Source organism: Symphalangus syndactylus, chromosome 4 (assembly GCF_028878055.3).
Source record: "Symphalangus syndactylus isolate Jambi chromosome 4, NHGRI_mSymSyn1-v2.1_pri, whole genome shotgun sequence".
Taxonomy (NCBI): domain Eukaryota; kingdom Metazoa; phylum Chordata; class Mammalia; order Primates; family Hylobatidae; genus Symphalangus; species Symphalangus syndactylus.
In genome coordinates, this window is record NC_072426.2 from 157,943,175 (window position 1) to 157,970,602 (window position 27,428).

The following is a 27,428-nucleotide window of genomic DNA, read 5'->3' on the forward strand; positions in this document are numbered from 1 at the left end:
AAAAATTCTTTTAAGGGGCAGGCTGGACTTGAACTCCTGGGCTCAAGGGATCCTCCTGCCTCAGCCTCCCATGTAGCTGGGACTACAGGTGCATGCCACTGCCCCCTGCTAAGATAAGGATCTTAATAAATAAAAGTGGAAGAATGGATGAGATAGCACCTGCACAGGGCTTGATGTGCACATCATCACACCAAACAGAATTTGAGAGAGGAAACTTGATTTAAACACAACAGGCTTGGAAGAAATTAAGGGGTTGATTCATTAATACCTGTGGAAAAGAAAATCTTTAAAAAGGTAACAGAAGGAATAGGGTGGAGATAGAAGAAAAGAAACAAGAAAAAGTTGGCTGCTATAAAGAGACATCTGAAATAATTCTACAGTAAGAGAATGACTAAATAGTGCTAAAATACAATAGTGGAATTAAATTCACCACAGAATCACCAGTTACAGCCAGCATCGCCTGAAATATATTTTCCAGCAAGGAAGCTGCATTTTCAGTACCTTCTCTGTTATTCACACCATGACTTTCTTTTCCACAACCAGTTAGGACTTTTGCCACAGACAACCTGGTGGGAGGCTCGGGTCAGTGTCTGTCAGTGCCTGAGGCCAGCTGAGTTAGAGGAGGGTGACTGAGAAGAAAAGGAGACAACTGGAAAGGATTCCAGGCCCAGGGCCATTCTCGCTCCTTGCTTGTGCACATCATAGGCTGTTCCGAATATTAAACAGGACATTAAAAAGATGCCTCACTCACCTGAAATGCAGAAATATTTATTTTGGTTTCCTTCTTTGTTTTTGGAAATTTTGTTTTGGTTTATAAAACATAGAAATAGCCAACACTTAAAGCAAACATTCAAAACCCCGGGGTGACAAATTATTGACTTTTTGTGCAATTAAGAATACATATATGAAGTTAGGCTACCAAATAGTGTTATTACAATGACAATTCTTTAGTGCAAGCCCTGTTGTGCTTGTATATAATACATGTACTCTCACATATCCCAAAACAGCTGCTTTAAATGTACAAATGACAGCTCAATTCAGTCAAATGTGGCAAAGACTCACAATAAAGTGAACTGCTGTTAATTTCCCAAATTCACTTTAAAAAATCCCTGGAGAAGTGAATCCCAGGAAATGAACTTTCCAGATTTCTACATCCTAGAATTTTGGCTTGTCAAACACATTTCACAGAAATCAGGTAGCATTATAAGAACATTTGCTTATTACTGTCCATTTCAATAAGTACTCAAGTATATTTACTCCCTTAATATCTTTAAAGAAATGCTTGCCTGAGAGTTTATTTTTTGGGGAAAAAGGCAAGTTAATCCCAACATGATCTTCTGATATGAAAACCACATTAAAAATCTGTTGGCCTTTACACAGAGTGAGTGGTTCAGTGAAGATAAAGTAGACAGTTATTCAGGCGTCACAGCTGAGCATGGCTGATCCAGGTAACTCTTTCTTGAAATGCTTGTCTTCACTATAGAATCTAAGGCAGATTTTTAAATAACCCCTGAAAAAGGATGGAGTAGGGGAGTCAGGCCCGGAGAACCGAGTCCAGGAGCATTCTGCCATGAAAGAGAATCCACGTGTTCCGATGAGCACCCATTTGCCGGAGCCTCCTTATCTGCATGGTTCTGAGTTGGATCTGCCCTCCCGCTTCCTGGAAACCTTATGCTCCAACAGAAACCACAGGGGACTGGAGAAGAACATGAGTTTCGTAACCCTTACAAATCAGAAGGGTTCTGTGAATGCCTGTGAGAAGGGACAGTAGCAGGGATTTAAAAAGATCTCTGGTCCGCTTGTGAGATTCTCCAGCCAGGACAGTTGTTCTTATTTTTAAAGGGAACACTTCCCTCTAGTGCACTGTACTCTTCAGAGCAGCAGACAGCTGCAGAATTTGCAGCAAGTAGCAGACATCTCAGAGATAGCAAAGTCCTAACCCCTTGATTAGAAAAACAGGGAGACAGAAGATTTAAAACCCACTTTTTAAACTGAGGAAGTCTCAAATAACTTAGCACATTTGTAGTATCCCCTTTACAATTTTTAAGGCTCATTTTGGAAAGTGTGTATTACCATAAACATGGTCTGCAACACGAGGTGACTGTAAGGCAGTGTTCTGTTTCCTCTAACATTCCTATGAGAAGAACCCCGAATGGACAAGTCAAACACGAACGCTTCCTTCCCTACACTTGCTGTATTCAAAATTAACAACATGAAGGCCATCAGCAGGAGGAGAGATTGTGGAACTGTGCCATTTCCTCTGAGCTTTCTTCTTCACACTAAACCTTGATAGTGGAATAGAGTTCATCTATCTGCGACCTGAAATAGTTCCGCAGCTCCGGCCTTTTTGCCTTCATTGTTGGAGTCAGAAGGCCATTGTCGATAGAAAATAATTCAGGGTGCAGTGTGATGCCTTTGACCTGCCAATAAACAAGGCAGTTAAAAGAAGAAAGAGGACACAGGCCACCAGTCTAAAAAGCATGGAAGCCTTGGAGGGGGATAAACACTCTCCAGCCATCCAATCCATCCTCTCATTTCAGCCAAGCTGCACTTTCTCAACAAAGGACAGGCATCCTATTCTTAGAATAGGATTCAGGATCATATTCTGATGTCTAGGAAAAGAGAATAAATGCTTTTGATTTAAAAACCTTTCCCCTGTCAAACCACTCCATTATTTATTCCTCATGTATGTCTTTAGGTCACCCCATATGTTTATATAATCCACCTGTAAAAAAATCTTCAGTGGAAAATTTGTTTTACAGGAATTCATGCCCTCAGATGAAGGCCATACCTGTTCAAATGGTTTCAGACCAGAATCCTTCCCAAGTCTCACCATGTCTTCGAGGATAGCTTTTTTGACATCCTAATAGGGTAAGAAAAATAAATAAATAAATAGGGTAAGAAAAATAAATAAAAAAATTAGCTTTTTTGACATCCTAATAGGGTAAGAAAAATAAAGGAGGTCCCTGAATATCTACAGGTACATTTAATGCCAAGTTATGATGAGGACAGACTGGACCCTTCAGAACCTTACCTTATTTCTGCACAGTTCCTCAAAGGACCCTTCAAATCCTCTCTTTCGGGCCCAGGAACATAATGTCTCAACATCTGGTACCACAATTGCAATGAGAAATGCCTTCAACACAGACAAATGAGTTATTACATAGCTTGATCCAAATGCTCTAAAATAGTGGTTCTTTATTTTTCCATCTTATGGCCCCCTGGGAGAATATGATGAAAGTTATGGCTCATCTCTTCAGAACATACTACCCCCTCCCCCAGGAGTTCACTCGGCCCAGATTAAGAACTCCTGGCTCTAAAATGTGGTAGGCATCAGGAATTTTGCAATTAATGTTTTTAAAAAACCACTGGAAGTACCAATCTAACAAATCTCTAATTTGTATTTACTTTTGTATACTTATTTTTTAAAAGCAGGGTCAAATAAACAAGGTGATGGATATCAGATAACTGCTTTTAAAAAAAGGGAAAAAAAGGGAGCCTGTCTCATGCTTGTAATCCTAGCACTTTGGGAAGCCAAGGGGGATCACTTGAGGCCAGGAGTTCGAGACCAGCCTGGGCAACATAGTGAGACTCCATCTCTACCAAAAAATTGAAAATCAGCTGGGTGTGGTGGCTTGCACCTGTAATCCCAGCTACTCAGGAGGCTGAGGTAGGAGGATCCCCTGGAACCCAGCAGTCTGAAGCTGTAATGAGCGATGACTGCCATTACACTCCAGCCTGGACAACAGAGTGAGACCCTATCTTTAAGAAAATAAATAAATAAAATTTATATAGGTTCATTTTTAGAGAAAAATCTCTAATATCCCATTCTTTATAATCTACTAACAATAAAATTAAAAATCAAAAGAACGAGATTCTGGATCAAACGAAAATAGCTGCAATCTCAAAGAAAAATAAGTACATTCTCCTATAAGAAAATATCCTAAAATAATTTTAAAATCTAACAACTTTTCTTTTAATTATACTTTAAGTTTTAGGTTACATGTGCACAACATGCAGCTTTGTTACATATGTATACATGTGCCATGTTGCTGTGCTGCACCCATTAACTCGTCACTTAGCATTAGGTATATCTCCTAATGCTGTCCCTCCCCCCACCCCCCACCCCACAACGGGCCCTCGTGTGTGATGTTCCCCTTCCTGTGTCCATGTGTTCTCATTGTTCAATTCCCACCTATGAGTGAGAACATGCAGTGTTTGGTTTTTTGTCCTTGTGATAGTTTACTGAGAATGATGGTTTCCAGCTTCATCCATGTCCCTATAAAGGACAGGAACGCATCCTTTTTTATGGCTGCATAGTAATCCATGATGTATATGTGCCACATTTTCTTAATCCAGTCTATCACTGTTGGACATCTGGGTTGATTCCAAGTCTTTGTTATTGTGAATAGTGCCGCAATGAACATAACGTGTGCATGTGTCTTTATAGCAGCATGATTTATAATCCTTTGGGTATATACCCAGTAATGGGATTGCTGGGTCAAATGTCTAAAACACCAAAAGCAATGGCAACAAAAGCCAAAATTGACAAATAGGATCTAATTAAACTAAAGAGCTTCTGCACAGCAAAAGAAACTACCATCAGGGTGAACAGGCAACCTACAAAATGGGAGAAAATTTTTGCAACCTACTCATCAGACAGAGGGCTAATATCCAGAATCTACAATGAACTCAAACAAATTTACAAGAAAAAAAACAACCCCATCAAAAAGTGGGTGAAGGATATGAAGAGACACTTCTCAAAAGAAGACATTTATGCAGCCAAAAGACACATGAAGAAATGCTCATCATCACTGGCCATCAGAGAAATGCAAATCAAAACCACAATGAGATACCATCTCACACCAGTTAGAATGGCCATCATTAAAAAGTCAGGAAACAACAGATGCTTGAGAGGATGTGGAGAAATAGGAACACTTTTACACTGTTGGTGGGACTGTAAACTAGTTCAACCATTGTGAAAGTCAGTGTGGCGATTCCTCAGGGATCCAGAACTAGAAATACCATTTGACCCAACTTTTCAAAAGGTTAATTTTCAGGAAACCAGATCCTCTCTTCCTTGGCATCATCTGTCCAACATTTTGGCAAATACCATACATGTTTCACTGCAATACTGATTTTGATTTTCAACTTTGAGTATTCTTGGTTCACAACCACCATTTGCTCAAAAATGATTAGGAAGCATATCATCAATAGGCTGGGTTTAATATGTTTGAAAGTTGTAAACTTTCTTATAACCCATGTCAATATTTTCTTTCATAATTGGAAACATGTATTTCCCACGCCCCTCTCCCCCAGTATGTTTATCCAGCCTCCCTTGGTACATCAGACCTAAGTAAAATAAAAATGTGGAAATTAAAGAGAATAAATTTTTCTGAGTAGGAAATGCCAAGCAACAAAAATCAGTAACAGGTCAATGATATTCTAGCAGATTAGACATGAAAGCCAATTTATAGGCGTCTCAAACTTCCAGTCACATTGAAAGCCCCTGGAGTAGCAGGCAATGGCAATGTCTACACAGCAAGATTCAAGGCCCAGAAAGCGCATACCTGCAGGCTGTCTCCGTGGACAAACACCTGAGCAACAGGCTCACTTCGCACGTAGATATTTTCAATCTTTTCAGGGGCTATGTATTCTCCTTGTGCCAGCTTAAATATGTGCTTTTTCCGGTCAATAATCTTCAACGTGCCATTCTGTTGATCAGAAGGGAGGGGGTTATGAATGGGCTGATGGCTGGTTTCCAACCAGGATGGATCCCAATACAACAGTGAAAGGTATTTAATACACACTATTGATTAATTCTAATAACATCCCACAGAGGTCAGTTATGATCCCATTTTACAGAGAGGAAAACTTAAGCCTTAGAGAGACTAAGGAACTCGTCCAAGGCTATTTGGCTAAGTGCAGAGATAGAGAAGGGGTCCCAGAGCCCATGCTCATTCAGCATCACCACTTGGCACCACTGACTGGTCAACACTAGCAAGGCTTTGCTCGCTCATGTAGCCTCCTGTCTGAATTAGGTGCATACACATCTGGCTCACCAAGTGACTCAGTTCCTTAATAGCAGGCACACAACTTTTCCTTTCAAAGTGCTCTGCACAGAGTAAGAGTTCAAGAAATGTTTCCTACACAAAGGCCAAATTCCTGTTTTCTTCCTCGATGTCTGGAGGGGCGCTCTTGGCCCTTTGGGAAGAGTGAGTCAACTGTGGAAGTGCCCTAGCATCTCTGGACCAGACCAGCCACATCCCAGTAGTGCCGTAAGCAAAACCCTAGTCCCACTTTTACCCATCCCCACCCCGGGGCCACTCTCATGCCTCCAAAAGTCATCTGTAGAAAGTGTCTAGGGTTCTTTTGTTCCACACCAGTTCTCCATTTTCAAAAGGAGCAAACCAAGGTCCAGAGAGACTATGGGATGTGTTCGTGAGTGCCACAGTAGAATTAGAACTGACATTTAATCTCTCTTGAACCAGAAGAGGGGGACTTAATTTATCTCTAAATAGTTTGGGTACTGCAAAATCTGAAGTAATTTTGGGAGGTATTTTTCTAATCAATACAAATTCCTGAGAAGTAAGCACCTAAAATCTACAAGAATCTGCCAATACACAATAATAAAAATTATATTTGTAATTTTAGGGCTTGCAATCAGCATCGTAATAACTTCAAAACAGCAGGTTATTGGTCAAACCAACAGGTAGGACAGGTCAGGCTTCATGAACAAGCTTCTCACTCTTAAGATAGACTCTTCAGAATTTCTCTACAGTAAATGGTTCTGAGACTAAATTCAACTAAATTCAAGGAGTTCGTCTAATCTGTGAAACACCCTATTTTTAATGAGATGACAAATCTAAGAAACACATTTATTCCCAAATTCATGCCCATCCTACATTGCTGGAAGTCTACCATAACTTCCCCCAGATCTTATTTAACTGAGGCCTCAACATCACAGCTCAGTACGGATATTGTAAAAAAGCCACTGTCTCTTTGTATTCCAGTTGAGAAGCAACAACCAGAATTGATGTTAAGCATCAAAACAGGCCGGGCATGGTGGCTCACGCCTATAATCTCAGCACTTTGGTAGGCCGAGGCGGGTGGATCACCTGAGGTCAGGAGTTCGAGACCAGCCTGGCCAACATGGTGAAACTCCGTCTCTACAAAAAATATAAAAATTAGCCAGGTGTGGTGGTGGGCACCTGTAATCCTAGATACTCAGGAGGCTGAGGCAGGAGAATCGCTTGGACCCGGGAGGTGGAGGATGCAGTGAGCTGAGATCACGCCATTGCACTCCAGCCAGCCTGGGCAACAAGAACATGACTCCGTCTCAAAAAAAAAAAAAAAAAAACCCAAAAAACACAACAAACAAAAAAGCATCAAAACAAAACATATTTGCTAAAGTGAAAGCGAAAATCCAACCAAGGATGCTAAGTGTAACCCTGTTCCCTGCAGGAAATGGAACAGTCTACATCATACCACTCACCAACGAGGAAGGGAAAGAGAAAATTCAGGGTGCCACTGCCACGTGGCAGCTGTACAGCAGACAAGATATTTTCTTCCCTACAGTGGAACAGAACTGTTTGTGGCCAGAGGAGGCAGCAACTTACTGGTAACCATTTTCCAATGTCCCCTGTGTGTAACCAGCCGTCTTTGTCCAAAGCTTCTGCTGTTTTCGCTGGGTCCTTCAAGTAGCCCTGAAATACATTTGGCCCTTTCACACACACCTAAAGAAAAGAAGATCATCAGTGAACAGCATTTACTGGGGTTTCTCCAGAGAAAACTGGAGTGTGCATGTGTGTACGTGTGTGTCTGCCCCACCCTTCAGCTGGAAGCCCTAAACTCCAGGATGCAGAGGGAGTTACCAGAGCCCCACCCGGTCTGCGAGGGATCTCCGGTGCCCCTACTTCCCTTCCTGAATTACCTCAGCTCTGGCCAATTTGTAGGGCAAATGCTTGCCTTAGGTTCTGGCTCAAAGCTGTTGGAAAGCCCTGCAGGGGATGAAATCACTTTTATGTAGTTAGGCTTCCCATCCAGTAGCCAGCAGCTCACTAATAGGTATCCAGGGAATCAACAGGCAGGAGCTTCGTCCCAGGAACTGAGGCCACTGGGCCTTTCTTTGCAGGCTCTCAAGCCCAAATCCCTATGAGGCCTGGCAGAGGAAGGCAGGCGTCAGTGTCCCTTCTGCCCACTCCCCGAGAGCTGAACATAAATGTACCCTCAGAAAGAAGCCTGGCAGACTCCAGCATCACCAATGAAGTCAAGTTCAATGGCTTTGAGCTGTTGGGAAATACCACAGCATTCGCAAAGGCCAGCGATCACAGGAAACGGCAGCGAGGGAAAATTACTGATGGTTTTCACTCACCTCGCCCTCGCCCTCAGCGGCCATGTAATTCATTTCTTCTACATCAACAAGTTTTATCAAACTGCACGGCATCGGGGCCCCAACATGGCCTGTATATTAAATAAGCAAATGGTCATTCCTAAGGGAACTATTCATAACCTCAGGTCAAATTATTTTGATAGGCCGGGCGCGGTGGCTCACGTTTGTAATCCCAGCACTTTGGGAGGCCGAGGTGGGCGGATCACGAGGTCAGGAGATCGAGACCACGGTGAAACCCCATCTCTACTAAAAATACAAAAAATTAGCCGGGCGTGGTGGCGGGCGCCTGTAGTCCCAGCTACTCGGAGAGGCTGAGGCAGGAGAATGGCGTGAACCCGGGAGGCGGAGCTTGCAGTGAGCCGAGATTGCGCCACTGCACTCCAGCCTGGGCGACAGAGTGAGACTCCATCTCAAAAAAAAAAAAAAATTATTTTGATAGCAAACAGGATTCCACATAAGAAAAACAGCTGGGATAAACTTCTGATTTCTGCAATTATAGCCATTCTCTTCCTAGTATAATTTAAGAGAGTCTATTCTTAGACTAGGGAAGAACATATTTAGTGTCTTCAGGACCTTTTCCAAGTGTGATGCTCTGAGTTATTTATGAGTAATTTGGCCTCTATGTGAAGGTTCCTACAAACACCTGGAAGCAGGCTCTCTCAAACCTTCACCCGGCTTCCACCCTCCGATCGCCCCCACCCATTACTGGCACTCATCTTACACAGAATTCTTAGCATCCTTGTTCTCTGTAAGAAGAGAGAACATATGCAGCTTTGGCAAACCTCACTCACCACCTGGTTCTGATCAACACGGCCTTTATTTCCTTGCGTATGAAGAAGCATGTCTTACAGTTTTTACTAAGATGCGACAGTGCTGATTTCTACAGCTAACTTAACTCTCTTGCCAAAGGCTGTCAAGACTGGGTTGTCTTTTCCAAAAGCAGCAACAACAGACATTAGACATGTTAGATATCACATTAGATATCACAAATAATTCTTCCTATGTTTTAATAATTTGAGCTTCTAGAGATCAGTATTCCAAATTCTCTGTTAAGGAAACTGAGGTTAAAAATTAAAAAAAATACCATAAAGAAGATTCACAGACTGTCTGCGTCAATTCCAGTAGAATTATGTTACTAGACAGTGCTAGGTTCTAGAATCTATGTTACTAAATGGTGCTAATACTTATAATACTCCAGATAAGCTGGGGAAGTTTATTTATCACAGTGTAGAATTTACTACTCAGGTGACACAGAGGAAGCACGGAAGTTCTGCAGTCAGGCCGGGGTTGAAATCCTGGCTCCAAAGTATAATGCTGCATAAATTCTCATACATTATTTATGTGTTACTTAAGCAACAATCTATAATTTCCTCTGAGAAGTACCAGAACTTATCTCACAGGGACGCTGTTGAGGTTACACTGACATTAGGTCCCAATTCCAGACATACCAATAATCCAATATGAATAAAAAAATTCCAAAAAGGAGCCTCCCCCAGCCATACCTGCGGTCCAGTCTCCAGGCATGGTCAGGCAGCACCCAGCAGTGCACTCGGTCTGTCCGTAGCCTTCATAAAACTGGGGCACCAAGAGACGGAACATTATTAAGGAGAGCACAATCGCACCTTTGCTGGAAGTGCACAAGCAATGAAGTCTCACTAACTCCCAAGTCAAGGCTGACTGGTGAAATCTCGTTTCAAATGGTCTGTTCAGTAAGTTCATTCGATGGTCCAGTGTGCTTTACACCAACACCAGCCGTCACCCAGGTACACCTTCTACTTAACTTCCTGTGGCCAAGCTAGGGAGAACCCCTATGTGACTGGTCACCACCCAGCGGCAGTGAACTCCCTTGGCCAATTCACAGGATGTGTACCCCACACATGTCCCGTCTGTCACCAAATCCTCCTTTCTCCCTTTACTACGGGTTGTCAGCATGGTGTCCAGGTAGGCTCATCACCTGTGACCCATTCCACAGCTGCATACCTGCTTCTAAAGGTTGTCTTGTACCTGATCCTAGAGAAAATTCAACAAATGGCAGACATACACATTCCCCTGCCTCGGGTAAAAAATATACATATGGTTGCTTCTCCAAGCAACCAAGTAATAACATATCTTCCAAACAAAAATAACGCACGCACACAAAGGAGTGGGTGGGAAGGACAGGGGTGATGTTGGTGAAAGGACACCGTCTCCATCAGGAGGAACTGGTTCAAGAGCTCCATAGCACTACGTGGTGACTACAGCTAACAACAATGTATCATATACTTGAAAACTGCCCAGAGGGTAGATTCCAAGTGTTCTCACCACATGGGAAAAAAAAAGTATGGGTGATAAGACACATGTTAATTAGCTTGATTTAGCCATTCCACAATGTTTACATATTACATACATCAAAACATCATGTTGTATGCCATAAATATAGATACGCTTGTCAATTAAGAAAGAACACACACACACACACACACAGAGTACAGACGACTTTTGGTGCAGAAGAGGACTGGGTGTCCTAGTGTGGGAGAATCAGGCACCATGACATCCACCTCACCTGACAGCCCAGGGCTGCTCTGAGGAACGTCAGCACAGTGGCAGACACCGGGGCGGCTCCTGTCACCATCAGCCGGACTCTTCCGCCCAGGCTCGACTTTCAGGGAGGAAGAGTGGGAGAAGGTGAGGGTTACACACCTGGAAGTCAGCGGCCTCTCCACCAAGGAGGCCTGCTTGGGACCCCGTTCCCTAACCCATAGCTGCAGGCCACACGGAGGCCACACAGAGAACTCACAGCCCTCACGACGGCAACACAGGGCGACAGTTTGTTTTCACCCGTGACTGCCCTGTTCCCTCCCAACGGGGATGGAAGTCAGCCCCACCTCTGCAGAAGCTATTTCAGGGAATTAGAACAGGACTGGGCGGATCTGTGGTAACTACCACAATTCTGGCCTTCTGGGGGGCATAATATTGTTACACGTTATCACTCATGCTTGAAAAATTACCTCAAGAGTGACACGCTTGTTCCGGAAAAATGAAGCAAAATGGAGAATGAGAAAGGCTCCACTACCCTGAACCCTTCCCCCTAGATGGCTGCAATACTACTGATCTCAGAAGCTGAGGCCTCCTTAATGGCTTTGCCTTTAGTTTTTAAACGTGTGCCAGAATTAACAAAAACATGTTACTCTCTCCCTTACCTTCATCTCTCCCTCTCACAAAAAAAGCCCTCCTAGAACTCTGAACACCGAAGTGGGTTTCCATGGAGCAGTGGCTGCGAGTCACGTGTTACCTGTACTTTGTGGAAGATCAGCCGGTCCCACAGGCTGTTGTTTCTGATGATGCCGCTGCGAAGCTCTGCTTCTTTCCTCTTGGAGGCGAAGTCCAAGAGCCATCGCTTCAGTGTGGTGTTTGCTTGTCCGAAAATCTAATGAGGCAAGACATGAGAAGGTTTTCACACCTACTAGGACGGCCAGAGTCAAAAAGTGTGGAGAAATCAGAACCCTCATACACAGCTGGGGAACACAAAATGGCACAGCTGCTCTGACAGCCTGGCCAGTCCTCTAATGGTCCCATACGGTCGGCACAGGACCAGCAATTCCGCACTTCGGTATACACCCAGGAGCAATGGACACATACATCCCCAAATGCCCATCAAGTAGGAATGCATAGGCCAGGTGCGGCGGCCCACGCTTGTATTCCCAGCACTTTGGGAGGCTGAGGGGGGCGGATCTCCTGAGCTCAGGAGTTTGAGTCCACTGTGGCCAACATGGTAAGACCCCATCTCTCCAAAAATTCAAAAATTAGCTGGGCATGGTGGCACGTGCCTGTGGTCCCAGCTACTCAGGAGGCTAAGGTGGGAGGACTGCTTGAGCCCTGGAGGTGGAGGCTGCAGTGAGCCATGATAACACCACCGCACTCTAGCCTGGATGACAGAGAGAGAGACCCTGTCTCAAAAAAAAAAAAAAAAGGAATGGATAAATAAAATGTGTTATATCCATACAGTGGAATACTATTTGGCCATTAAAAGGAATGAAGTGCTAATACGTGCTACATGGATGCTCGTGAAAGAAGCCAGTCACAAAGGAGCACATATGGCATGATTCCATCCACAGAAAAGTCCAGAATAGAGAAATACACAGATTTAGAACACAGATGAGCAGACGCCGAAGGGTGGAGGGGGTCTGGGAGATGACAAGGCATAGGTAAGGGTTTCTCTTGGAGGTAATGAAAATGTTCTAAAATTGATTGTAGTGATGGCTGCAGAACTCTGTGAAAGTACTCAAAACCTTTGAATTACACACTTTAAATCAGCAAATTATACAGAGTATTATATGTTGATAAAGCTGTTCTTTTAAAAAGAACCATTAAAAACATAAGAAGGTTCTGAGAGATAACAGAAGTCCTGCCTCAAAATAAAGAGTAAGTGAAAACTCTTTCTGGAGATTGCTCATGCCCCACGCGCCTGACCCTGACTGTGTGGTCCACGTGATGATACCCACCGCAGAGGGGCTGCTGCTCTCTTGGGCTCTGCTGTGGCTTGTCACTTCTTTCAATGTGGCCAATTAAGTAATGTTTTACATGTCCATGCAAGGAGCTTTACAATGAAGAAAATCATTTCATAGTTACTATTCTTATGTGATCCCATTAGCAACTTTTGGAGACAAACAGTAGGAGAGAAGAGGTAACAGTCCGTGTTATACATGAGGAGGCAGAGGCTCAAAGTGTTTATTGTAAAAATAAAATGACCTCCCACCTTATGCTTGTATTGTGACCATGGTTTACAAAGTGTGTTCATGCGTTTTCTCTTATAATCCTTATCAACAGCTCTGAGAGGTAAACACATTCTAACTTTACAGATGAGTAAACTGAAGTTCTGCAAGATTGGGAGGACTGTCCAGGGTCATACAGACGGCACATGGCACAGCCCAATTCAAGCCCAAGCCCCTGCGTCCAAGTCAGTGCCCAGTCCTGGGACTTTGCACTTGGAACTTACTCGGTCAAACATCCGGTTCAGCAGTCTTGGAACCACGGGGAAGATAGTGGGCTGAAGCACCTTGAGATCATCCATGAGCAGCCTGATATCTCCTTGGAAAAATCCGATTTTAGCTCCATGACACAGCATTACACACTACAGGGGTAACGGGAACAACAAACATTTTATCAACACAGCAGGGGTTACACAACTTATGGACAACATCCAACATTTCAGTTTTAGCATTTCAGGCCAGTTTCCAGAAATCCCAAATTTCCTAAATATAGGTAACTTAAAAAAATGTGCATTTACTAGTCATTGTACAACATGGAAATGTGGTATTTCTCTTGGTTATCCTGAAGATACAGGACTTAGTAAAAAACCCAGGCTATGTTGTTTTTAGTGATGACCACAGAGATTCTACTCTTTTAGTGCGGTGATAAGTATCTGTTCAATGAATGACATGGTATTACATATTCTAAATATTTTTAGTGGCTGGGCGCAGTGGCTTACGCCTATAATCCCAGCACTTTGGGAGGCTGAGGCAGGTGATCACTTGAGGTCAGGAGTTCCAGTTGAGCCTGGCCATGTTATGGCGAAACCCCATCTCTACTAAAAAACAAAAATTAGCCGGGCTTGGTGGCGGGTGCCCACAGTCCCAGTGACTCAGGAGGCTGAGGCTGGAGAATTGCTTGAACCCAGGAGGCGGAGATTGCAGTGGGCTGAGATTGTGCCACTGCTGTCCAGCCTGGGCCACGGAGGGAGACTCTGTCTCAAAAAAAAAAAAAAAAAAAAAAAAAAAAAAAAATATATATATATATATATATATATATATATATCCTTCCAGAACTTTACATTTAAATTATTCTCAAAATAAAAACTTAACTTCTTGCCTAGAGTCCAAGTTTGTTAAAGTCTCACTTTCTTTTGTTTGAATCTAACCAGAAGTTTCTGAAAGGCCACCAAGTATGATGAATTTGTGACACCAGGGTATCTAACACCAGAGTGGCTTGCCATTCAGCTAGAATATACTGCACAATTTTTTTCCTGTCTAGTACAAACTGTGCTGGCAAGCCATATGGACCTGACAGTTTGCCTATTTTAAAATTTAAAAAGAAAAGATTCAAAAGATGACACAAGGGAAGTACAAATGTTCTCTGGCTTAGAAGCAGAAACCACAAGAAAGGGACACCATGGTTCACTGTTTAACGATTACAGCTCAGAAAGCTTTCGTTCAGTGTGGCCTGCCTTCTAGGCACACCTCTGAAACTCGTTAGGTACAGCAACTCCTTTGAGATTGCTTTATAAACCCAGAAGATCCTGAGGTGTGCAGGAAGTAGAAGGAACAGATGGCAGATGGGATCTAATCGCCTTCGATCCTTTGGGCTGAGCAAATCCGACAGGGCAGCTGTCATCCAAAGCAGCGGCTGATAGTCACCTCTGTCTCCCATACAGCAGCGGGCACACAGCTAGAGCTCAGTAACTACTCCCTAAATGAATGAATGGTGCTCACTGTTTTTTCCTACAGCATAAAATCCAAAATTGTCAAAGAAGGAGAAAAGGTGGTTCTTGGTCAGTTTTAAAATTAGTCACACGGTTGATTACAGAGAACCTAGGCAAAGGTCCACTCAAGGATCATCCTCTTTTTCCAAGGGCACTCAGAATATTGCTGAAAAAATTAGTCGCAAGCCAACTTGTGCATTATGAACAAGCACAATCAAAAATAGCGACTTCTCACAGAATGGAAGCCTCACTGGGCTTTGTAGAACTGAATTAATCATGACTTTACCTTTATAGTTGGTCTTTCTGGACTCATGTCCATATTAGTATCCTTCAAAAGTCTGAGCTCCTAATTTTAAAATGAGTGATTAAATTCAAGTATCCTGTTCATACTCAGAAAAAGAATTTATATTCTTTCAAATAATCTGCACCATTTCTAAAACGGGGCTGAGCAAAAAATTCTCTATAGGGCCGACAGTCTGCATGTCACACTTACCTCCAAGAGCTGTTCATACATGTGTGCAAGTGGTAAAAATGAAATGTGTGTGTCACTGGCATTCAAGGGAAGTGCTTTCTGTAAAACACAACGATTTAGCAGAACAGACACAAACAAGCAAGCAAGGAAAACAAAATTAAATGCCTACCTCTACAACTCTCTCAAACATATGCGCGAGAGGCAAGAAAGATATCAAAGTATCATCTGGGCAAGGATTGACTGTATTCTGTAAGCAAAGACACCAGCAAGGCAGAAAAGCATTAAGACTCCCAGTAACTTTCCATTTTATTTCTGAGCACATAGTACCTCAACACTGAGGAGAAACAGTTTTTGCTTATGGTCTGCAATTTCTTCTCACCAAAGAATAAAATGAAAAGCAAGGGGCATGGTGGCTCACACCTGTGATCCCAGCACTTTGGGAGGCCGAGGTGGGCAGATCACTTGAGGTCAGGAGTTCAAGACCAGCCTGGCCAACATAGTAAAACCCCATCCCTACTAAAAATACAAAAATTAGCCAGACATGGTGGCACATGCCTGTAATTCCAGCTACTCAGGAGGCTGAGGCAGCAGAATCGCTTGAATCAGGGAGGCAGAGGCTGCAGTAAGCCGAGATTGCACCACTGCACTCCAGCCTGGGCAACAGAGTGAGACTCTGAATCAAAAAAAAAAAAAAAGCAATACTTTAATTATTCAAATAAAGTGGAAGTCACTCCCAATGACAAAGTAAATCCACTTCAGGGCTTAAATCAAAACAAGGAAAATTTTGCCCAAATTGGAAGGTTAAGGGATTATGTGCTCTAATCAGTTAGTATTTCATCACTACAGTATCCTAGTACCCAGCAAGTTCAATTTTACCTTAAGAAATACAGGACCCATTTCAACATAAAATTGCATTTTATGTTGCTAAGGGAAAGGAGGAAAGAAGATAAAAGAAGGTGGATTTCCAAGGTCCTTAGAGTATTTTGAGTTTGATCAATATTTTTAATACCTTAAAGCCCTACTTTACATATCACAATTTGTTTAATGCAACCTCAGATCTGGCACCCAGGAATTTGCTCTCCTATAAAATGCTGATCATGATGGGTCCACAGATATTAAGTTTGGACATCTGGTTTCCCTCTGAATGGGCCTTACTTAGGGCAGGCACAGTGAGAGTTTGTATGGAATATTCACGTTATTAACATAAAGAATTCTGGCCAAAACAGGGGGTGTCCAACAGCAGCTGCTGTCACATCAACTAAGAAATGAGGGCATTGTCGTTACCTAGGGGATGATGTACCAAGTTCTGAGCCATGCCCTTTCCTTTCCTAAAGCTGGGTCACCCTTGATGATAATGTGACAATGGATGAAAGCATGAATCCTGAGCAAACACAGCAGCTGCAGAAGCACTGGATGTGGGCTGAGCATGCTATCGTCTCAGCTCGATTTTATTCAAGTCTGACAGGCATCCCAAGTAGTACTTCTCAGGATGAAATTGTTATATTAATACAATGAGAAATCAGGCTCCATTCTATCTATACTTTTCAACTTTTTGATTTAGAACAAAAATATTGTCCATTATCATGATTAGACATCTTACAAAACTGAGAAGATACTGATATTGTAATTGATTTGATATTGTAATTGACTTTAAACAAAGTTCTGTAATCATTTGCCTCAATGAGTGACCAATGCATTTTAAGTTTTCTTTGAAGGCCAATTAGGACATTAAAATTTCACTTTGGTAAGGTACTAAATGTTAAACTCTGTTTAGAAAGTATACACCTTTAAAAAGGGCATTTGGAAAGTGTGAGCCAAGTAAAATAAGTGGCAAGATCCCTCAAAGATCAGTTTTCTGCAGCCACCAAACATATCCATTCCCCAAAGCCATTAAGCTCAGGCTCCTGCTACAAAAATCAGAGCTGCAGAATACTTCCAAAGAGACTGCAAAAGCCAATTATGTTAAATGTGAAAAAGAGTATAAGGAAAAGCCATTATATTGTTCAGTAAGCACCTTTTTAAAAGGCAAGTTTGGAATAGGCTCTTGGTGTTATGGACTGAATCACATCACCCCCTTCTAAATTCATATGTTAACGTCCTAACTCCCAATGTAGATGGGGCCCTGCTGTGACTGTTTTTGGAGGTGGGCCCTGATCTGATAGGGCTGGTGTCCTTATAAGAAGAGGAAGAGACAACAGAGTGCTCTCTCTCTGTGCATGTATGGAAGAAAGGCCATGTGAGGATACAGGAGAAGGAGACTGTCCGCAAGCCAGGAAGAGAGCCCTCACTGGAAGCCACATTTGCCAGCAGTTGATCTTGGACTTCTAGCCTCCAGAACGGCGAGAAAATAAATGTCTGCTCTATAAGCCACCCAGTCTGTGGGTTGGTTTTCTTTTTTTTTTTTTTTTTTTTTTTTTATGGCAACCTGAATAGACTAAGACACTGGATAGTAAACTTTAAAAGTATGGGAAATTAGTTGAAGTGCAAGGCTTTAATACTTCTAGTGCAATGGAAGTCACACTGACCACAACAGATAATAATTCAAAAACTTTTAACATATCATTGCCAATTTAAAATAAATTATTTCCCAAATACAGGGACACTGGATAAAAACACAAGAGAGTCCATCTGTTCTCTGTCCTTTCTTGGACATGTTTCTAGGGCAATATCCAAATAGAGTTTCTCTATATAAATGTTGCAGTGGACTTCATCGGTCAATTCACCTTAATTATCACATGCAAGGGTTAGCGATTAGGTTCAAAGTGAAAAAAGAGAGAAGGTGGACTTAGGCCTAAAGTTCTGACCTCATCCGTATGTCACATCATTTCTAAATACCACACGGACCTAACACAGTGGTGACACCTTCAGCACTTTCATTCTCAAGGACTAATGTCAACCAATGAGGAAAGATGACGACATCCCAAAAAGTTACCTCGGTTGCTTTCACAAAAGCTGAACAATCGCTCACTATGTTTCGATGAGTGATCATTGCTCCTTTGGGGTTGCCTGTGGAGCATATATGAAGCAGAACAAAGTTAAAGAATGACAGAAATGAAGGAGGCCCAGAAACCTCACATAATTAGGGCCTCAGACACTTCTACTGTTAGATACATCGTGAAAGCCAAATGTTGAACACTAAATTCCTAAGCAACCTGCAATCCTTTCACTGACTTATCTTTAAAAACCTTTATTAATATGGACACATTTTAAAGGGTATACGTGTCATAAGAGAAGAAAAACCAGAAATTATCTTCCTGGGAGCCACCGATATAGTCTGTCCTAGGATGATAGGTGAATCTAATATCACCCTCAATAAATGTTTGAGGAATTATCCGGCACTCTTGGACTCTGAGAAGATCTTACAGAGCAACAAGAAGACAGCACTTGAACTGCTTCCTTCTCTTCTGCTTTCGGTCCGTCTACTGTTAGCTGATAAGTCATCCAAAAGAGGTGGCGGAGAGTACAGACCACTGGCTGCCATATGTAGAAGCAATTCTATCTCGAAACTCACCTGTAGTTCCACTTGTGAAACAAATTACTGCAAGATCTTCAGGTGCTGGAGGCTAAAGAAGATTAAAAAAAAAAAGCTGGTATAAATCAGAACAGTAAAGAGAACTATAAGCCACAAGGTACCAGGCTAGATATTGAACACTACAAAGAGGACAGGGCAGGGTCTGACACGGTGTGCTTACCTTGGGCTTCCGTCTGTTGGCTCTTCCCAGGTCCTTAATTAGAAGAGAAAAAAAGTCTTAAATGGAAACGTTTTCTAACTGTAAAGGATAAGGTCACATCAAGTCACTTAAAGCTGGCTTTACTGTGGGGGTTCATTCACAGCGGGCTCGAAAACAGCATAATTTTCTAATTAAAGAAACTATGGCAGTTTTAATTAACCAGTACCAAAATATTTATTCATTGTTCTGAGAAGCCATTTTCCAGTTACCTCTTCTCTTACATAAAACTACACAAATGGTATTAGGACCGGTCTTTGAAATAGGATGTATTAAAAAACAGCAGCCAAAGTCTTTACCACGCATTTCTGGTCCCTGCCTCCACTTCGTATCAGGGCCTTTAATAAAGCCCTGTTCTTAACCATAACGAGATACTGCAGATACTCCGTAGGCTCCTCAAATCAGAGCACAGCATTACCTCACCCCCACATTCTGCACAACTGACATCTGCAATCTCAGAAGAAGAAAAATCAATCTCTGCTCGTTTGAAATGCTAGCCATTTTGGAGAGGCTCAAATATCTGCTCAAATATCTCCCCTCGTAGAGTGGAGATAGGATTTGGGAGCCTCCAATTATAAAACAGGCCACAGCAGACCCTCTAAGACTACTTCCTGAATGGACTTGAAGGTTAAGAATGACAGACGCGGTGCACAGGGACAGCATTTCCCAGCGGCAGGCTTCCAGTCACTACCACTGATGGGGTTCGGTGTACCGCATTAGGGCAGTCTTGGTGGCCACTTTAATATCTATTAATTTTAACAAATGAACTATTTATACTCTTTTCCTGTTAAAATGGAACAGCTTGAATGAGGATATGGAACGAACATGCCATTGAGCATGTTCATGTGGAAATTAGATGGGTGTGCTCAGGGCTTAGTGAGTTTCTGCCCAGCATACAGTAAGTTTTCAATCTTAATTACATTTTAAATGATGTAAGTGACAGACCACCAACTAAGAACAGGAACTAATATATCCAATTAGAGGTCAGCCAAAAGCTAAAGCAATGATTCTGTACATTTTTTTCAAAATAACCTTTATTAGCTCCAGATTTCTACTTGTCTATTAAAAATTCTTACATAACTTCTGGAGATGCCCAATTCTTCAAAAATTGATGTTAAATAAAATAAAGCACCAGTTACATACAATTTGGCTCTTAATTTATTGGGAACAAACATTATCCAAATTAGTGCACTGTTGCCACGAAAGTTTCACAGCCTTACATCTCTCTTAGGGTATCACTTAGGAAAAATACTGCAATTATTATTATTTTTTGAGATGGAGTCTCGCTCTGTCACCCAGGCTACAGTGTAGTGGCGCGATCTCGGCTCACTGCAACCTCCGCCTCCTGGGTTCAAGCAATTCTCCTGCCTCAGCCTCCCGAATAGCTGGGATTACAGGTGTGCATCACCATACCAGGCTAATTTTTTGTATTTTTAGTAGAGACAGTGTTTCACCATGCTGCCAGGATGGTCTCAACCTGACCTCGTGATCCGCCCGCCTCAGTCTCCCAAAGTGCTGGGATTACAGGAGTGAGCCACCGCGCCTGGCCAAATACTACAATTATTAAAAAAAAAAAAAAAAAAAAAAAGTTGCTATCTTTATGTTCCAAGACAAAAAAACCACCCGTAACAAAAACTGAATTCTAGTTAATGATAAACACACTGAAGTATTTAGGGGTAATAAAATCTGCAACTTACTGAAAATGCATCAAAAAAATAAGATGGATAGATGAATGGAGGGACTGAGTGATGGACTGATATGCGATGAGGCAGATATACTAAAATGGCAATTGGTGCTGGGTATACAGTTGTCACGTCACTTGGTGCTGGCTATACAGCTGTCATGTCAGTTGGTGCTGGGTATACAGCTGTCACGTCAGCTGGTGCTGGGTATACGGCTGTCACGTCAGCTGGTGCTGGGTATACAGCTGTCGTGTCAGTTGGTGCTGGGTATACAACGTCACTTGGTGCTGGGTATACAGCTGTCACGTCAATTGGTGCTGGGTATACAACGTCACTTGGTGCTAGGTATACAGCTGTCATGTCAATTGGTGCTGGGTATACAGCTGTCGTGTCAGTTGATGCTGGGTATACAGCTGTCGTGTCAGTTGGTGCTGGGTATACAGCTGTCGTGTCAGTTGGTGCTGGGTATACAGCTGTCCGCTATGCAATTCTTTCAACTGTTTGTATGTTTAAAATTTTCATAATTAAAACACTGAAAAATGCAAACATTCCAAATACCAATGATTCTATTTTTGATCCTGTAAAAATATACATTAATATAAACTCAACACAAGATCAACCATAACGCTAGTTTTAAATTCTTTTTTTAGACCTTCACCTTTTGCTCAGAATATTGTTAAAAACTAAGTATAAATCATATTAAGCAGGTAAGTGTAAAACAATGTCTTCTATAAATTAATATTTTAATATAAACTTTATATTATAATCTTCAATCATCTAAATAATTTTTGAATTTCAACATTACTTCTTTATCATACAGCAGTCAAAAAACACCAGAAAAATTCCTGCATCTGTGGGAAGGGAGGGGAGAAAAAGGGAAGGTAAGGGAAAAAGAGATTACATTATAGTAAAAGAGGGTTAAAAGTAAAAAAACAGAAGTGGGGAAATGCTGGGTAACAAGCTATAAAACCCCAATTCAACAAGGAAGCACCCAGGTCAGCACTTGTGGAATCACGTTCGACGCTACTGAGAGAGAGTTGGGCAGGGGCGCACACATGCACAAGAGAGAAGGTTCTGTTAGAACACACGCGCTTCCCTGTGCCGACTAGGTTCTCAGGAAAGGTTCTACGGATCCTTACTTATAGCCTCAAATTCTTTGTAGAAGGAGAAAAACTACACATAAAAATTTAAAATCCTATTTATAACAGTTTCAGAAAAATATTTCTAACACCTTCAGAAAGAGAAGGACTGACTCTGTTTTCCTATGACTTGCTATGACATGCATATAAAAAGATCTTCCTCTGACCATGTTCCTTGGATGGAACTCTAATCCAAGTCCAGCTGATGGGGATCAACTTCTTATATCATCTGACATCAAGCACCCAAGCTGAGCATGGACCACGCTCATTCTCCTGGAATGGCTGCCTTTAAAGTTGTGATTGGTATGACTCTGAAAAGAGTCAATATGAAAATAAACCAAATCAAACATGTATGTTGGAAATTCACCAGGACTCTCCACAAGCCATCCAGGAAAAAGAACGATGAGCCTGATTTCTATACTTGGCTTGGCATTAGAGACAAATTAGTAAGTAAAAGGCATTAAAGCCCAAAGAAGACACAGAAACTGAAAGTTTCACCTGCCTGAAGCTGTAATTCCCATTTCTGGCATTTCTGGGCACAGCTTGTCAGTGCTCTGGAATAAATACTGGAGTGCTGAAAGCACTTAGGTAAGGTGTGATGTGTTAACACTGGGCACACATGTAGAATCCTTTTTCCAGCAATGAGACAGAAGTTTCTGCTCTCTTTCATGGGTTGTGGAGGCAACCGGCCAGCGCTGGGACTGCACGATAGCACTGGATAGCACTGGATAGCACTAGATAGCACATGTGAGCCAACATGGCCCCAGGAAAAGCCTTCAGAGACGGAAAGGAGGCAGGGAACTCACCTCCATCGCCTTCATGCTGATGATTTCCACCCCACACTTCTGGCCTCGTTCCACCAGTTCACTGCCGTAGGCATCCATGAGAACTATGATTTTAAGGCCTGGTATTAACTTATTTTCTACACCCTCTAATAAGAGTTTGGCCTTCTCTGGCTTGTCAACAAAAACCAGAGAGAGTTCAGCTGTAAATGAAGAGATACAATGAAGAATAAGCTCTGGGATGTTAAAAGACTGACTCTGTCATATCCAGCACAAGGATACTTGAAGTACTACATTCTTTGAATAAAAAGGTAGATATACATTTACATGTAAAATCTTTGTCAAAACAAATGTAAGCAAATGTAAAGTCACTGAACCTAACCAATAACTATGCCAATAATCCAGGCAAACGTACCTTTGTTGACTATGTATGTGATGGCTTCATTTCCAAGGGTATCATAAAGTGGAACGATCACCATCGAATAAGCAAAGCATCCTTGTTCAATAATCACCCACTAAACAAACAGTAACGGTCAGGGAGAGAAAACAAGATGTCATCATGGAATCAATAAGGAGAACAATACTCAAGAGAGATTCAAAGTGAAAACGTTTGACGCAGCAAAATTAACATCTGTGTTATCTACTACTCTGTGCCAGGTGCTATGAGAGATTCAGAATGAGAACAAAACACCTGCCCCCTTCTTAAAAAGAAATTAAGGCCAGGCACACTGACTCACACCAGTAATCCCAGCACTTTGGGAGGCCAAGGTTGGGGGAATCAGTTGAGCACAGGAGTTCAAGACCAGCCTGGGCAACATGGCAAAACCCTGCCTCTACAAAAGTTACCTGGACATGGTGGCACACACCTGTAGTCGCAGCTACTTGAGAGGCTGAGGTGGGAGGATTGCTTGAACCCAGAAGGCTGAGGCTGCAGTGAGTTGTGATCACACCAGTGCACTCCAGCCTGGGTGACAGAGTGAGATCCTGTATGTGTGTGTGTATGCATGTACAAAGAGAGGGAGGGAGGGAGGGAGGGAAAGAGAGAGAAAGAAAGAGGAGAGAGAGGACAGAGAGAGAAAGAGGAGAGATTGAGAAAGAAAAGAAAAAAGAAAGGAAAGGAAAGGAGAGAAAGAGAGAAAGAAAGAAGGAGAAATTAAAATCCACCTGAAGAATTGAGGCAAATATGTTAAAGATAATTAGCAATAATTATCAGACAGGGACTGACTCAGAGATAAGAAAGGCCACCATCGGCCAAGGTAGCTACAGATGCTATTGGGAGGGTGTAACTGAGATTGCCTTTGGAAAGAGAAAGAAAAAGAGAGAGAGAGAGAGAGACAGAGGGAAGCAGGGAGATGCTAACAGAGGGGACGGCAGGATCAAAAGCAGGAGTGGTGAGAGCGATCTGACTGGCACAGACGGTTCTGGCTGGAGAGCAGGGAGCAGCCACTGAGAGTTTCTCAGCAAAACAGTGGCTGTGGGGCTCAATCAAGATCCCTCTGGCAGCAGGGCACTGTATGCCCTGGAATAGGGGAAGGAGTACCTTGTCTAGCAGCAAAACTGTTTTGATAAAATCCCTCTAGAAAAGTGAAGGAAAGAAGTGAGACAATAACTGGCCACAGTGCCACATGCAAGATGCAGTAAGATGTGTCTGAAGGCACTGGCCACATAGCCACTGCCCTACGTACCAGACAAAGGTGAAAGATCACTCTTTCACTACCATACCCAAGGGTACCCCACTGCCTCCGGCTGCACCTTTCTAATGAAATCATCTGCAGAACTCTGACACACAGGACAGATAAAGGCACAGCCCAGGGAAGGGGGCACAACCCACTCACATCCACTTGGCCTGGAACTGGGCTTCTGAGTTTCGGTTTATTCCCGGAAGGAATTTTCAGCCAACAACATGGAGATCAGGCCCAAGCTCCTTCGGCACATGTGATGCATAAGGCAGGCTCTCTTTCCTGCCACTCCACCACAGGAAAATGCTCCACTCCCAGACACAGGTGTGAACATGGGCATTCCCTTGGCCTCCCCACCTGTATTTCCTTTGAGATTCTACTCAGGTGCCACCTCCAGGGAGTCCTCCTTGACTGAGCTCCCATAATCCTTCTGCCCTGCGCCCACACTTACCACACGACAGAGAAAGCACCAGTGTTTAGGTCTGTCTTTCCTTATGTGGTACCCCAGGAAGAAGGGCTGAGTCACTGTGCTTTGGCACCCCCACACAGTGTCTGACATACAGTGGGTGCTCAGCAAACATTTGTTGAACGAACTCATAAATATAGGAAGGAACCTACTTCTTGAAGATATTAGTTTTGCAGTTCTAGATTCATGATAAAATTCCATCAAAACAAACATTTTGATGTGTGTTCATTTGGGATGAAAAAAACTAAATTCTACAGGCCCAGTCACAGTCCAGCTGTGGAGAATGCCGTTTTCCCCTTGAAAGACCACAAAACTCTAAGAAGCCATCTTCATTTATAAAAAAAAGTCAGTAGCACAGGGATTGAGCCACCATGTCTTCTGGAAACAAGCAGGTATAAGAATAAATTCTATTTCTTCAAGCCAGATGCTTCCATTTTTCTAAGCCAGCTAGATCTACTAATCTGTTGAGTCATACCATAAGCAATACTTCCAAAAGAGCGGCTCATTTAAACTCAATTTCTGATATGTTTTGGCTGTGCCCCCACTCAAATCTCAACTTGAATTGTATCTCCCAGAATTCCCACGTGTTGTGGGAGGGGAAGGACCCAGGGGGAGGTATTGAATCATGGGGGCTGGTCTTTCCCGTGCTATTTTGGTGATAGTAAGTTTCATGAGATCTGATGGGTTTATCAAGGGTTTCTGCTTTCGCTTCTTCCTCATTTTTCTCTTGCTGCCACCATGTAAAGAGCGCCTTTCACCTCCTGCCATGATTCTGAGGCCTCCCCAGTCATGTGAAACTGCCAAGTCCAATTAAACCTCTTTTTCTTCCTAGTCTCAGGTATGTCTTTACCAGCAGCATGAAAATGGACTAATACACTTTTACACACTGGTTTACAGAAACTGTGCTGGGCCTAGACCGCCAATGACAGACTGCCCAAAGGAAGGCCGGCTAGCAGTGAGTACTGTCCCCATCACCGATGGTATTTTAAACTCTGGAAACCAACCAGAGGGAAAGCCTCACACCTTTCGGAAAGGAAAAAAAGGAACCTGCTAATAACAAAAATGTATCTAAGTCTCTCTATAACTTATTACTGACATTTTTCTAACCACAGAGGTGACTCTTCAAGTAAAAAGACTCCTTTCTTATCTGTTCTAAGGATTTTGTTTGGGAACCTGGTTTAAAAAAAACTAAAATAATCCCCCCCAAAAAATGATTTCTTTTTTCTCTTAAAGGAAATTAAAAGGCCCTGCTTCAGGTTTTCTTTTCTTTCTTTTTTTTTTTTGAGACGGAGTTTCGCTTTTGTTGCCCGGGCTGGAGTGCAATGGCACAATCTTGGCTCACCGCAACCTCTGCCTCCCAGATTCAAGTGATTCTCCTGCCTCAGCCTCCTGAGTAGCTGGGATTACAGATGCGTGCCACCAGGCCTGGCTGATTTTGTATTTTTAGTAGAGACGGGGTTTCTCCATGTTGGTCAGGCTGGTCTGGAACTCCCGACCTCTGGTGACCCACCCGCCTTGGCCTCCCAAAGTGCTGGGATTACAGGTGTGAGCCACTGTGCCCGGCCCTGGTTGAGGTTTTCATATGTGTAACTTTCTAAGGTGTAATGTAAAGCTAAACTTTTAGTAGAAATCAGACTACAAAATCTGGTCTCTAGCAGAAGTTAGGCTCTTATATCTGAGAATTCTCAAAATCATGCACAGCAAGTACCTACTGGTTCATACCTCAGGTCTATTTTGAGCAAAGATGCCAATGAACTGATCTGGGGCGGTCTTGAAGCCCTTCTGGATCAGTGCTGAGCCTATGCACTCCGACAATTCTGCAACCTAAAATGGAGAGGAAAAAGTCAGCAGCAGCATTGGGCCCCAACTCCAGAAACAAAGCTGACCAGACAACAGGCTTGTATCTCAGCCAGCAAGCAATGCTGCACACAGAAGGGGAGAGGGAACATGTAGGTATTCCTTTATTGATAGATTTTTTTTTTTTTTTTTTTGAGACGGAGTCTCACTCTCTTGCCCAGAGGCTGGAGTGCAAGGGCATGGTCTTGGGTTCAAGACCCATGGGTTCAAAGAACCCTCCCAGGTTCAAAGCAGTTCTCCCTGCCTCAGCCTCCAGAGTAGCTGGGATTACAGGCAGCTGCCACCACACCCAGCTAATTTTTCTATTTTTCAGTAAAGACGCAGTTTTGCATGTTGGCCAGGCTGGTCTTGAACTCCTGACCTCAGGTGATCTGCCCCCGTTGGCCTCCCAAAGTGCTGGGATTATAGGCGTGAGCCATACCGTGCCTGGCCTGGAGTTATTTTCTTTATTCTCAGTTCGCAAATTCTCAAGAGCACTCTTAAAGCACACACGTACCCGTAGGAAATAAGGCCATACCTACTCCTGGCCTGGAACCCCACTGGTTCGGGGCCTTGGCCCCATCCTGGCCCTGCCTACAGGGAACAGGCTGATCGTGGTAAGGTGACAATAGGATGACACAAACCGGCTCATTACTACTCTCTCCTTCAGAGATGAGTTCAAAAGTCTTGGTTGCATTTAAGGAATCGGAACCTGCGAAATGCCTGCAATTGGATGCTATAGAGCTGGTAAATATGATTGAATAATACACTCACATTTATAGTTCTAGATCGGTC

The 27,428-nt window shown here is 42.8% G+C and overlaps 1 protein-coding gene across 31 annotated transcripts in view; it reads right to left on the minus strand.

The window, feature by feature from the left end:
- Positions 1 to 752: 752 nt before the first annotated feature.
- ACSL1 (acyl-CoA synthetase long chain family member 1) overlaps positions 753 to 27,428 on the minus strand; it is a 72,317-nt gene continuing 45,641 nt past the window's right edge. For 7 of the 31 annotated variants that reach the window (XM_063637676.1, XM_063637683.1, XM_063637680.1 and 4 more), the window contains 17 exons: positions 26,520 to 26,621; positions 23,068 to 23,167; positions 22,677 to 22,855; positions 19,014 to 19,046; positions 18,833 to 18,884; positions 18,254 to 18,327; positions 15,491 to 15,568; positions 13,368 to 13,502; positions 11,664 to 11,798; positions 10,935 to 11,030; positions 9,895 to 9,967; positions 8,375 to 8,463; positions 7,620 to 7,736; positions 5,571 to 5,714; positions 3,035 to 3,136; positions 2,792 to 2,863; positions 753 to 2,420 (listed from right to left, as the gene is read on the minus strand). In XM_063637676.1, the coding sequence (XP_063493746.1) occupies positions 2,280 to 2,420; positions 2,792 to 2,863; positions 3,035 to 3,136; positions 5,571 to 5,714; positions 7,620 to 7,736; positions 8,375 to 8,463; positions 9,895 to 9,967; positions 10,935 to 11,030; positions 11,664 to 11,798; positions 13,368 to 13,502; positions 15,491 to 15,568; positions 18,254 to 18,327; positions 18,833 to 18,884; positions 19,014 to 19,046; positions 22,677 to 22,855; positions 23,068 to 23,167; positions 26,520 to 26,621 (1,722 nt within the window). In that variant the 3' untranslated portion in view covers positions 753 to 2,279. Of the gene's footprint in view, positions 2,613 to 2,791; positions 2,864 to 3,034; positions 3,137 to 5,570; positions 5,715 to 7,619; positions 7,737 to 8,374; positions 8,464 to 9,894; positions 9,968 to 10,934; positions 11,031 to 11,663; positions 11,799 to 13,367; positions 13,503 to 15,342; positions 15,421 to 15,490; positions 15,569 to 18,253; positions 18,328 to 18,832; positions 18,885 to 19,013; positions 19,047 to 22,676; positions 22,856 to 23,067; positions 23,168 to 26,519; positions 26,622 to 27,428 lie in introns of all 31 variants that reach the window. The other 24 variants (XM_063637684.1, XM_063637678.1, XM_063637685.1 and 21 more) reach the window with 10 other exon arrangements.